At 42.1% G+C, this 13,641-nt stretch overlaps 1 protein-coding gene across 1 annotated transcript in view; it reads left to right on the forward strand.

Moving 5' to 3' along the window:
* Nucleotides 1-13,641, forward strand: part of FES (FES proto-oncogene, tyrosine kinase) — a 167,045-nt gene that overhangs the window by 86,681 nt on the left and 66,723 nt on the right. The window contains exons 7-10 of the mRNA XM_040414112.1: nt 720-839; nt 2,363-2,479; nt 4,916-5,102; nt 5,765-5,842. Of these exons, the coding sequence (XP_040270046.1) occupies nt 720-839; nt 2,363-2,479; nt 4,916-5,102; nt 5,765-5,842 (502 nt within the window). The remainder of the gene's footprint in view (nt 1-719; nt 840-2,362; nt 2,480-4,915; nt 5,103-5,764; nt 5,843-13,641) is intronic.

Below are 13,641 nucleotides of genomic sequence, written 5' to 3' on the forward strand. Positions count from 1 at the left end.
GTGACACTGGTCAGATTTGCAAAAAATGGCCAAGTCCGTAAGGTGAAATAGGGCTGAGTCCTTAAGGGGTTAAGATCAGTCAGATTTTTGTATAGTGCCACTTCTGCTCACTCAGCTTTGCTCTCATGAAACGAAATGAGAAAGAAAAGAAGTGTGTTCCACTAAGGTAGAAGCTCTACTTATCACAGGGAGGTATTACTCACCTTACTTCTCCATATATTCTGCAACTCATTCATTTGTCTGAGCACCATTGTGTTTGCCTGTGTGACCTGTGAGCCTCAAATTGTTTTATTCCTATGTTTGTCTTTGACTCTGTATTATGTGGAATATTCCATATAAAGCACAACACTACTGTAGACATGTTGGAAAAATCATTACCACCAAACTCACTCCGTGCACACATATGGGTCAGCAATCAATATATGTTCTCCAGGGCTGTTGATCCTTATGCACCTTTGCCCTCATGATCAGTGGGTGACCCTGTAGTTAACCCCTACATATCCTTATAATATGCTACCGCTTGTTATGACTGGAATACCTCTTAGTGATAAGCATCATGGTTTATCTACTACAAGAGCAGAGACTGAGAAAAAAGAATTGAAGTGGGCTTTATAGAAAGAACAGATACATTTAGAAATGGATCCTGCTGCAGCTCTTGCTGGCGTGATTCAGGTATTTTGTGGAAGAGGTGTCTTACATTTGCATATGTTGTTAAACAGGTCATCAGAGAACCTACCAGCCATGGTAACCTTTGATACGAGTTTACTAGAGGAGACTGACAACCTGGAAGAAGAGGAACTTCAGCTAAATGATCTGACTTTAGAGAATGTTCAGCATACGTATGTATGGGTTTATGCTGGTTTGTGTGAGGATGTGTATCCATATAATGTTACACCAATGTTTCTTTGTATCAGGGTACAGCCACACGTTCAGGTTTCTTGATGCAGTTTAGGAAGCCAAAATCAGGAGTAGATTATAAAAGGAATTCTGCATTCACTCCTGATCTTGGCTTCCAAAACGGCATCAAGAATTGGCAACCAGAATTAGCAAAGTTTAGCGTTGGATTGCATATAGAATAGCCCCTAAAAACTCTTAGGCTGTGTTCAATGCTATTGAGGTCCATAAAATGCAGCAAATTGCTTGAAACAGTTGTCCATTGTTTTCTATGGGAAATACAAGTCATAGTACACAAAAACGCATATTTTTACACTGCTATTTTCAAAACTGCTACAAAAAAATGGCATGTTACTTCTTTAAAGCACTTTAGAATAAGATTTTTCCCAAATATACTTCACTTGCTATTTGAGTTTTTTATAGGTGTTTACGCAGCTGACCATGCTGCTGAAAAGTTTAATAGACCAAAAACGCATCTGGATTCTCTTAATATAAGCTCCATTTTTTTCAGTTTAACATGTGAATATAGCCTCACAATGATGTCTCAATGATGTTGAGGCTATATATGCAATGCATAATAAATACCCTTTGACTAAATGTAATGCTACTCTGTGACATATAGACATGTTAGCAATACAATAATGTTATTAAAGGGATTGTCCCACTATATTGTTTATAGATAAATCCAGGCAAATTATATATGATATATTATAACCCTTTTGCATCCCTGACATAAAATACTTCAGCTGATCTTGCCCCAGAAGCGGAAGGTGCTATCTGTGTTGTATAGCCAGCACCTGGCTGCAATAACCGGGATCAGTGACAATGCCTAAGATGCTGCGGTCAGTAGTGAGCACAGCATCTGAACGGTTAGGCAGAGAGCAGGGACTCCCTATGTCCTCCGATCAGAGCCTCACTTATTTACATGGGACAACCCCTTTAAGGATGGATGCTGATGTGTCAGCACAGTGACATTTATTTAACCCTTATGACTAGTAGAAACTCTCTTTTCCTATAAATGTACTGCTTGTCTCCTACTACCATATATCACATCAGATTTAGGGCTCATGCACACAGCCGTATGTATTTTGCGGTCCGCAATAAACGGATCCGCAAAAAATACGGATGCCGTCCGTGTTCATTCCATATTTTGCGGGAAGGAACAGCTGGCCCCTAATAGAACAATCCTATCCCTGTCCGTAATGCGGACAATAATAGGACATGTTCTATTTGTTTTGTGGAACGGACATACGGAAACGGAATGCACACAGAGTATCTTCTGTTTTTTTGCGGACCCATTGAAATTAATGGTTCTGTATACGGTCCGCAAAAAAAAAAGAAACGGACACGGAAAGAAAATACGTTTGTTTGCATGAGCCCTTAACCAGTTTTATCCCTTGTGTGTAAAAGAATGACAAGCAGAATATATACTGCATGTACAGATATGTATTTTGCTGTTATTTTTTAGGTTGACATCTATTGAAGAGGAGCTTGCAATGGTCACAGAAACAGTTAATATTAAACAAGAGGCCATAAAACTGCTACAAAATGAAACTGCAAATGAAGAAACAAGTAACGTAGACCAGTAAGAAACATTAGTCAAGCATATAATACTGTAAGGGTACTTTCACACTTGCGTTGTGAAGATCCGGCAGGCAGTTCCGTCGCTGGAACTGCCTGCTGGATCCGGAAATCTGTGTGCAAACGGATAACATTTGTAGATTGATCTGGATGCGGATCCATCTAACAAATGCATTGAAACACCGGATCCGTCTCTCCGGTGTCATCTGGAAAAACGGATCCGATATTTATAAATTTTTTTTGCATTTTTAAAGGTCTGTGCACGCGCAGACCGGAAAACCGGATCCCTTTTGCCGGAACACTTGGTGCCAGATCCGGCATTAATGCATTTCAATGGAAAATGCATTCCGGCAAGTGTTCTGGAATTTTGGACGGAGAAAATACCCCAACATGCTGCGGTATTTTCTTCGGCCAAATACCGTAAGAGTGACTGAACTGAAGACATCCTGATGCATCCTGAACGGATTGCTCTCCATTCAGAATGCATTAGGATAAAACTGATCATTTTTTTTCCGGTATTGAGCCCCTGTGACGGAGCTCAATACCTGAAAAGAATAACGCAAGTGTAAAAGTAGCCTTAGACAGGCAAGCTAAACTATGAAATCATGTCATGCCCACCTTGGCAAAAATTTTTTTATTCTCTTAATGCATTTAAAATGAATAAAGAAGACCAATAGAATAAAGTATCCCTGGAGGATCAAACTCCACAAAATCTGGACACTTTGTCCACCTAGTTGCTGTAAATTTATAATTAAGACACATTGCAAAGTTTCTTTTTCATTTTAAATGTATTGTAACAAAAAAGGTTGTTGGGAAGGTGTACTTAGGGACATCTGTAGTCATGGAAAATGATTATTTTTAGAACTTTTGGCTGTTTTTGTATTTCATTTTGGCAGAATTATGTAATTGACAATTAAATACTAAATATTCTCCCACTATTGCAGTGGTCACAAAAGATAAGGCCTCCAAAGTAGATAGGTAATCCATGGTCAGTTTATTGCTGTGTGAGGGAAAGATGTCATGTGAAGAGTAATCCTTATGATAATAGTAGATGTAGAATTGGGATAATGGTATGACAGCTCTGACCTCTTGAAAGACCTAGATAAAGATTCCTGCTGAACAAGCATTGCAATTATTGTAATACGTGATGCTGTAATCGAGTCACTACAGGGGAACTCTCTCTGGTCACTTTGTGAGAAGCACTGCTCTGGATTAGTACAAACAGTAAAGGAATAATGTACACACTGATGTTACAGCTCAGAAATCATTCCAACAGTGAAGTTGCAGTAGTGTTGTACTGCACATAATGATGTCACAGGATAATGTGGGCAATGATGTTAGAGCACAAGAATAAAGCAAAAGGCTATACCACAGATCATAGATAATGCATCCTAGTGTTTTACATTCAGTTTTCTATGCTGAGCTTTGATCATCACTAACTGCACCCCTGATTTGATATGGGCCCCCTTCCCATGTCCAATAGCAGTGGTTATGCCTGCTACCCTGGTAGTTACACCCATGATGGTAATGGTTGACTCACTGCCCACTCCGCTTGGTTTGACTGAAAAAGTGTAAAGACCATAGCTGAAATATTCCCTTCAAATGTGTGGCAATTACTGTGATTGATAGATAGATAGATAGATAGATAGATAGATAGATATGAGTGCCTCATGCACGCGGCTCGCGATGACCTCCAGCTGCATTTAAGTAGAAGCGTGCAGTGGTGATTTACTCATCTCAAACAATTTATTGAAACAAAAGCACACAACAGTGGTGTGTACACTCCGACAAAAAATGTCAGTGTCTCAATAACTTGTCATGTGGCCTTGAGCATCAATACAGCGTGACAATGACGTCTCATGCTGTCCACAAGTCGACTTATTGCCCGCTGAGACATGGCATCCCACTCTTCTTGAAGAGAGGCCCTCAGGTCATTGAGGTTCTGGGGTACAGAGTTACGAGCCTCTACACGGCCACTCAGCTGATCCCATAGGTTTTCAATGGGATTCAGGTCTGGAGAAAGTGCAGGCCACTCCATTTGAGGTATCCCAGTCTCCAGCAGCCGTTCACTAATGATGTGACCTCGATGAGCTGAAGCATTGTCGTCCATGAAGATGAAATTAGGCCTGTGTTGTTCATGCAGAGACACAATGACTGGATTAATGATGTTATTCAAGTAGTATGGGCTTGTCACTGTACCATTCACCTGCCCACATAGTAACACCACCACCACCAAAGGCTCGTCTGGTGACAACAGTGGCTGATGCACAACGCTCTCCTTGATGTCTCCAACATTGTTGGCGACCATCATTTCTGCTCATCGTGAATTGACTTTCATCTGTGAGCACTGAGGCCCACTGGTCCCTTATCCAGTGTAGATGCTGCCTGGCCCATGCAGTAACAAGAATTATAAGACTGTGTTTATTTTTTACTTTATCAGAATTAGTCTCCTGGCCAAATATCAGTCTCTTCAGGATGCCATTTTGCAATATAACATGTCGCTGTGTAACAAGGTCAAGCTGCAGGGTCAGAGGGACATGCTGAAAAAGAAGATGAATGAGCTTGGAACCAGAGATCCCCCTCCAGCACTTCAGCTACAGGATGATGGACAGTCTATTTGTTCAATTGTGAGTTTTCTGTTTGCTTATTTCATATTATTACATATAATAATTGGTTTTTTTTTTTAAAGCAAACCTGTGCTGTACATTATTGCATTTTATGATGTATGTCGAATCTATGTACATTTTAGTACACGTAGTACAGTATGTACATCTGAATGCACATGGATTGCGGCAAACACTATTCAGCTCTATGGCACAGTGACATATATGCGTCCGCGCACCCAGTTCCTCTCCACCTCCATCACAGATCCCATGAGTTTGTTTCTTATTCCACACCCCACTGTCCTCACAGTTGTTGTCACCCATCACCTCAGGAAGCCTATTGCAAACACTTCATCGTTATTATGTCTCTCAACAGCTGCAGCTTCCTTTACAGACTACTCTAAGATCCCCCACCACCACCTTTGTTTGGTCTCTTCTTTGAGAACTGCTCCATGCCTCTAGCCTAGTTTTTTCTCTCTTCAGCAGATCTTTGCCTGCCATGTGGCTTCAGCTGCATACTGCCTCACCTCTTCCTATCAGCAAATGATATAGGCTCCTTAGATTCTGCAACAACAGTGACATCTAGTGACAGCAGTTAACATTACAATATTAGCTTGTATTGCTCATATGATAATGTAATGCTAAATTGTGGGATGTAAGCTTGAAATTGTTTTATCTTCTTATAGGACAGGGAAAGTGGTATAAATCAAACTCTGGAAAACATAAAGAATCACATATCTGGAATTTTTCGGCCCAAAATTTCTGTAAGTAATATACAGTATTGTTTTTTTCAGTTATAAATGACTAACTTCACAAATGATCTGTCTTCACATCAGTACTCAGATAATATACTGTACAGAGGAGTATGTACAGCGTTGGATTGGCCCACCAGAGTACCAGAGGATCCTGATATGATAGTGGGGCCCAAAGGCCCAGGAAAATCTTTTTTTTTTACGGAACTGCCTTTGGAGCCCCACTAGGGTCTATTTCTTTGAGACAAAATCTAGTAGACTTGATATATGGGATTTAGGCCAGGAGAATAATTTTCTCTGGTAGGCCCAAGGAACCTCATCTTTCTGTGTGTCTATCTCATATTTATCCGTCTTTCTGTCTATCTATCTCATATCTATCTATATCGGTCACGATCATGTACACACACACAACACGACAGAGCATAGATTCTTTTTTTTCACAGGACTGGGTTCTTGGTCACCTCTGATACCAAGGCCCTTCTCTCCCAATTGCTTACTTTGGTTGGCTCTAGGAAGAGTCCTAGTGGTTTCTAAACTTCTTTTATTTAACAATTATGGAGGCCATTGTACTCTTGGGAACGTTCTGTGCAGCAGGTATTTTGTACCCTTCTCCAGATCTGTGCCTCCACACAATCCTGCCTCTGAGTTTTTCCTCATGGTTTTGTTCTGATATGCAGTGTTAGCTGTGAGATCTTATATAGACAGGGCAGTGTCTTCCCAAATCATTTCCTATCTACTCAATATACCACAGGTGGACGCCAATCAAGGTGTAGAAATATCTCAAAGATGATTAAGAGAAATGGAAGGCCCCAGAGCTAAATTCAAGTGTCATAGCAAAGGGTCTGAATACTTATGTCCATACAAAATTTGAGTTTTTCCTTTTTAATAAATATACAAAAATAAATCTAAAACTGATTAGAAAAAAGGATACATGTCACTATCTGGTTTTAACTGGCAGAAAGAAAATTTAGTGGCACATTCATATTAAATTGTAACACTAATAACATAAAATGTTTACAGTGTTTTTCGGCCCATAAGACGCACTCCCCCCCCCAAACTGGGGGGAAAATGTCCCTGCGTCTTATGGAGCGAATACTAATGAGCACTTCCATTATGGAAGAGCTCATTAGTACTGGAGGACCAGGAAGCAGGGAAGGCTCTGTACTCACCGCTTCCTGGTTCTCGGCTGTCGGCTGTGCAGGCTTCGCACAGCGTGAGGGCGCTCTGTGACCTCACGCTGTGCACGCCAGTTCACAGCACAGCCGACAGCAGGATGAAGAGGATCGCACTGGAGGAGAGGAGCGGGGGCGTCCAGGAGCAGGAGAGGTAAGTGGTTTATTTTATTTAGTGAGGCTGGAGGCTGCTAAATAATGGCTGGGGGCTGATTATATGACTGGGGGCTGATTATATGACTGGGGGCTGATTATATATATGACTGGGGGCTGATTATATGATTGGGGGCTGATATCATATGGCTGGGGGCTGATCACATATGGCTGGGGGCTGATATGAGGCATGGAGGACTATGAGCTGAGGTCTAATTAATATTGGGGGTCTGATTGCTGGTCTGACCTGAGGTGTAATGAAAAATATTTTTTTCTTATTGTCCTCCTCTAAAACCTAGGTGCGACTTATGGGGCAAAAACTACGGTAATTTATATTATTATTGTGAGTTTGCATGCATAAGACTATGCATTCTTTAATGGAAAGTTTCAATAGATGATAAATGGTTCCTGATATACATAGACTCATCTGCCATATGAAGCAAAATGGATCCACAGCTGCTGAGCCAATGGCTAAATAATAGGACCAATTTCCCAAACAGGTCAAGAGTTTGAAATGATGTGACTTATTTTATAGCCATCAAAATCTTCCTTATGAACTAAGGGGTTTTCCTAGTTTACATAAATATTGCTCATGTGGAAGACAATGTAAACCATATCACATGTAATAGTATATTGTGAAGTGTCCTTGAAAGAAAGGTGAACTGTGGTGTAACCAAGTAGAGACTGAAACACATTATTCATTCGCTGGCAGGCTGTAGATTTTTTTAACCCCAAAAAGGTATATTAGACACTGTTTTGTTAACAGCATCTAATATACCTGCTACCTGGTCCTCTGGTGGTCCCTTTTGCTTGGATCGACCACCAGAGGACACAGGCAGCTCTGTAATAAGTAGCACCAAACACCACTACACTACACCCCCCCTGTCACTTATTAACCCCTTATTAACCCCTTATCACCCCATATAGACTCCCTGATCACCCCCCTGTCATTGATCACCCCCCTGTAAGGCTCCATTCAGACGTCCGTATGTGATTTGCGGATCCGTGGATCCGCAAAACACATACGGACGTCTGAATGGAGCCTTACAGGGGGGTGATCACCCCATATAGACTCCCTGATCACCCCCCTGTCATTGATCACCTCCCTGTAAGGCTCCATTCAGATGTCCGTATGTGTTTTGCGGATCCACGGATCCGCAAAACACGGACACCGCGGATCCGCAAAACACGGAAACCGGCAATGTGCTTTCCGCATTTTGCGGATCCGCACATTGCCAGAACTATATAGAAAATGCCTTTTCTTGTCCGCAATTGCAGATTGATTTGCAGTGAGGATTTTAAATCTGCAGCATGGCAAATTACGCTGTGGATTTGCTCTGCGGATTACACCCTTTTCAATACAGAGGATGAAATCCACATCAAAATTTGCAACAAATCCAAAGACAACACCTGTAATATAGGTAAGTGTAGCTTTACAGGTTGAGGGCAGCATAGTGCAGCTGACAGGAAGAAGACTTCTAATTGTTTCTAATGGTGGATTAAAGAAATTTCATAGTATGAAGTTTTCAATTTTGAGATTGTGCCTAAATCATAATCAAGCATTTCTGGTGCATCCTTGTGCACGTAGCATATAGCATTCACTTGCTTTTCTATCATAGCTGCATGCAGGATCCCGGATTATTATTTCATAGTATGGGTCTTACCATCCAATGTGTCATACTACTGCATTTGATAGTCATTGTTGTTAAAGGAAATATGAATTATTAATATTTGGGATTAATTTTGATAATTAATATTAATAAATAGGAGTAACCAGCTATTGCTGACGCCACCCATTTCCTAACTCTACCTGTTTCTTTAACTTTTCTGACATGCGTACGTGCCTATATTTGACTGCTACGGCGCAGACTGAAGACTCAATATACAGTATTTTAACAAGCAATTTTGATTAAAACAAGTATACAGTTCACTGTCAATTATTTCTGATGTGATGCTTATGTGCATTGGTACATAATAGGTTAAAAACCAAAAAAAGGTGCAAAGTGCTGTTGATTGTTATTTGCTGGGGCTAAGTAACCAGCCACCTGTGTACAGACTCACTAATATGGTGGAAGCGCGATCCTGTTAGGCAGCAATGGCATCCTTGACGTGTTAGAATTCTTGTTGCGCCTGCTCCGGATTGCATACGTGTCATCCACGTCATGATGACGATACTGGACTTCAGAGTCTGCGCAGACCTCACCATACACCATGGGTGAATACATTTTCTTGTATTTTATTTTATCCTGCATTGGAATGCTGCTCTTTTTTGCATACTATGTATACAGTTGCAAGAAAAAGTATGTGAACCCTTTGGAATGATATGGATTTCTGCAAAAATTGGTCATAAAATGTGATCTGATCTTCAGCTAAGTCACAACAATAGACAATCACAGTCTGCTTAAACTAATAGCACACAAAGAATTAAATGTTACCATGTTTTTATTGAACACACCATGTAAACATTTACAGTGCAGGTGGAAAAAGTATGTGAACCCTTGGATTTAATAACTGGTTGAACCTCCTTTGTCAGCAATAACTTCAACCAAACGTTTCCTGTAGTTGCAGATCAGACGTGCACAACGGTCAGGAGTAATTATTGACCATTCCTCTTTACAGAACTGTTTCAGTTCAGCAATATTCTTGGGATGTCTGGTGTGAATCGTTTTCTTGAGGTCATGCCACAGCATCTCAATCAGGTTGAAGTCAGGACTCTGACTGGGCCACTCCAGAAGGCGTATTTTCTTCTGTTTAAGCCATTCTGTTGTTGATTTACTGCTATGCTTTGGGTCGTTGTACTGTTGCAACACCCATCTTCTGTTGAGCTTCAGCTGGTGGACAGATGGCCTTAAGTTCTCCTGCAAAATGTCTTGATAAACTTGGGAATTCATTTTTCCTTCGATGATAGCAATCCGTCCAGTCCCTGACACAGCAAAGCAGCCCCAAACCATGATGCCCCCACCACCATACTTCACAGTTGGGATGAGGTTTTGATGTTGGTGCGCTGTGCCTCTTTTTCTCCACACATAGTGTTGTGTTTCTTCCAAACAACTCAACTTTGGTTTCATCTGTCCACAGAATATTTTGCCAGTACTGCTGTGGAACATCCAGGTGCTCTTGTGCAAACTGTAAACGTGCAACAATAGATGTTAGCATATGCCAGAGACTTTTGTAAGTCTTTAGCTGACACTTTAGTATTCTTCTTCACCTTATTGAGCAGTCTGCACTGTGCTCTTGCAGTCATCTTTACAGGACGGCCACTCCTAGGGAGAGTAGCAGCAGTGCTGAACTTTCTCCATTTATAGACAATTTGTCTTACCATGGACTGATGAACAGCAAGGCTTTTGCAGATACTTTTATAACCCTTTCCAGCTTTATGCAAGTCAGCAATTGTTAATCGTAGGTCTTCTGAGAGCTCTTTTGTGCGAGGCATCATTCACATCAGGCAATGCTTCTTGTGAAAAGAAAACCCAGAACTGGTGTGTGTTTTTTATAGGGCAGGGCAGCTGTAACAAACACCTCCAATCTCATCTCATTGATTGGACTCCAGTTGGCTGACACCTCACTCCAATTAGCTCTTGGAGATGTCATTAGTCTAGAGGTTCACATACTTTTTCCACCTGCACTGTGAATGTTTACATGGTGTGTTCAATAAAAACATGGTAACATTTAATTCTTTGTGTGTTATTAGTTTAAGCAGACTGTGATTGTCTATTGTTGTGACTTAGATGAAGATCAGATCACATTTTATGACCAATTTGTGCCGAAATCCATATCATTCCAAAGGGTTCACATACTTTTTCTTGCAACTGTATATATATATATATATATATATATTGTAAGCAGGTACAAGGAATCATCGTGGATGATAGGTATGTGTCACCGAGGTTCCTGGCCTCGGTGGAGTAAGAGCCAGTTTTCATGTGTCAGCAGCAGTTTCTGTTTGACACTTTGCTATTTAGTATGGTTGTAAATAGCTGATCCGGGACGGCTCTTACTGGGAGTAGTCAAAGTGCTAGGTGGGTGACTACTCCCCACGTTCCAGGCCGGGTTTTGTCAGGCCTATAAAAAACAGCTAGCAGTGTCAGGTGAGGGAAATTAACTCTCTCTGACATTGGAGCTCTGGCAATCTCTGTACCGGGATCTGAGCCTTGTGCCAGGCTGGAGACCTGAATCCGGGAGCACAGCTCTGTTCTGAGCTATGCCGGTCGGGTGTGGATTTACACCCAGGACAAAAAGGTGAATGTTTTGTTTTTGAAATATCTGGGTGTGAACTAACACCAAGTTTTTGAGTTATAAACTGGTCTTTGCCTCTATACTGCGTCCCATTGTCCTGACTACCAGAGCGAGTCCCCACAATTTATATCAATGGCTATATTAATATATATACATATAAACACACACTACAACACACAATAACAACACTATAATAAACCTAACTGCACTAGACAAAATACACAATCCCCACTATTATTCCACCCCAAAATCTCTAGACACATACACATATAACAGCAGCTCACTCCCAGCCTATCTCTAAGCTGTCCCTGAGGGGGCACAAAGGGTTAACTTAGGGTAAATATGGCGTGGAAAGGGTTACTGGGATATTGCAGGGCTATGGCAGGGAGAGTGGCAGGAAAAGGCTTAATATGGCAGGAAAAGGGTGGTATAGGGAATATGGGTTCAAGGGTTCCAGGGGTACTTAGCCAGCCAATGCTCATATTCTGTTTTTGGAGGGGGTTCTCAGCTCAGCTCATGTCCACTCTTCTAGGTGTGAAGTCCTTCTTCTGCTTGTGGTGATGAGCGCTCCCCCTCTAGTCCTAAATGCTGGACTATTTATCTATCATAAGTAGGGGGAAGGTGTTTGGCCATGGGGCAGAGGTGGGGATATCCCATGCTATAAAAAACAGGTTTAGGACTTCCGGTTCCAGCGCGCATATGTAAGGCAGAAGAGAGACAGCGCTCCGTGCCCATTGGCCCTAACATCGGGGACCCTTCATCACATAGGGGCTCAACACCCTTGTTTGTTTTTTTTTGCAATACCCTCATAAGTGGGGCACCGTATGGATAAATATCTGGTGCGGTGTGGATCCCCGACATTAAACCGACCGTTCCCCAAAGAGGAAAAGCAGGCACGAGGCAAGATGGCAGCTGCTGCTGAAAAGTCTCACAGATAAACAAGATCCTTGTTGCAGCCTACACAGCGCCCGTTAATTTCTGTTAATAATGAGGTGGAGGAAGGGGAGACCTTCCAGTCTCAGAGCCAGGATCTGCAGATCCCATGCTGAACCATGGCGATTGAAGTGGCAAAGCTACTAGCTACTAATATCAAGGCTACTCTCGAAGCCACAGTGTCCTCGACGCTTCAGGAGATACAGAGGGAAGTGGCCCAGCATACGATCCAGATATCTGACCTGGAACAAAGAGTGGGCCTGGTGGAAGACGAGTTGGAAAAAGCACAGATCTAGGTACGTGAGGTGCTCCGAAACAACCAAACCCTGAGAGACGAAGTGGAGGACAGAGCAACTTGAGAATAATTGGTCTGCCGGAATCCATTCCAATGAGCCAATTGGCTCAGATTTGCGTAATCGAAATTCCACAAGCACTGGGACTCCGGCCACATCACGACGTGGGGGTTCATCGCCAAGAGGAGGTCGCGGAACCGGAGTCATGAAATGCAGACCCCAGGGCTCCCATCTTGCTCAAGACGGACAGGAAGACCCTCACGATCCTAGACACACTCGGGACTGAGAATTAGCACAAGACCAATCGGGATACGTGGGAACTCATAATAGACTCCGTTTTTTTTTGTTTTTTTTATCAATATAAGAGCCTGAGTTAGTGGGGACTGAAAATAGTTCAGTCATGTAGTGACTATAGTAACCAATGTATGGGATAGACAAGAACCCATTCCAGCAGGGTGTTGTAAGATGGATAAGAGAGTAGACGGAAAGGGCTTAAGGCAGGGAAGCGTACAGTGGTATAAATAGAAATTGTTAGAGTACTTCAAGATGGGGGGGTGACAACGACCTTACTGTGGAAAAAAAAGAGAAGTCAGTAGAGACTCTTTCGTTGTTGTTGGATTTGCTTTTAACAGTTATGCATTTCAGTTTTGTACCAAATGGAAGGGTGGGGCAAGCGAAAGTTGGGTTCAGCTCCACGTTGATAAAGCCATGATTCAAAAGAGTTGTCGGGGGGCGGACACTGTCTTGTCTGGGTGTGTCACCGGTGGCAGCACATATAAAAGGAATGTAAAGAGTCTAAGATCTCAGCATAAACGAATAATGGTGTTACGGCATCTAAAAAAACTGAAAGCTGACGTGGCGCTGCTGCAGGAGACACACCTAGAGGAACAGGACTTTTGGCGATTACGCCAACTGTGGGTGGGCCGGGTATTCGGTCCTTCTTCAATAGGGAGGAAAGCGGGGGTCATAACATTGCTTCATAAAAGATTGAGTTTGGATATTAGATCTATAGAAGCGGATAACG

The sequence above is a fragment of the Bufo bufo genome, chromosome 1 (assembly GCF_905171765.1).
Source record: "Bufo bufo chromosome 1, aBufBuf1.1, whole genome shotgun sequence".
In the NCBI taxonomy this organism is placed as follows: domain Eukaryota; kingdom Metazoa; phylum Chordata; class Amphibia; order Anura; family Bufonidae; genus Bufo; species Bufo bufo.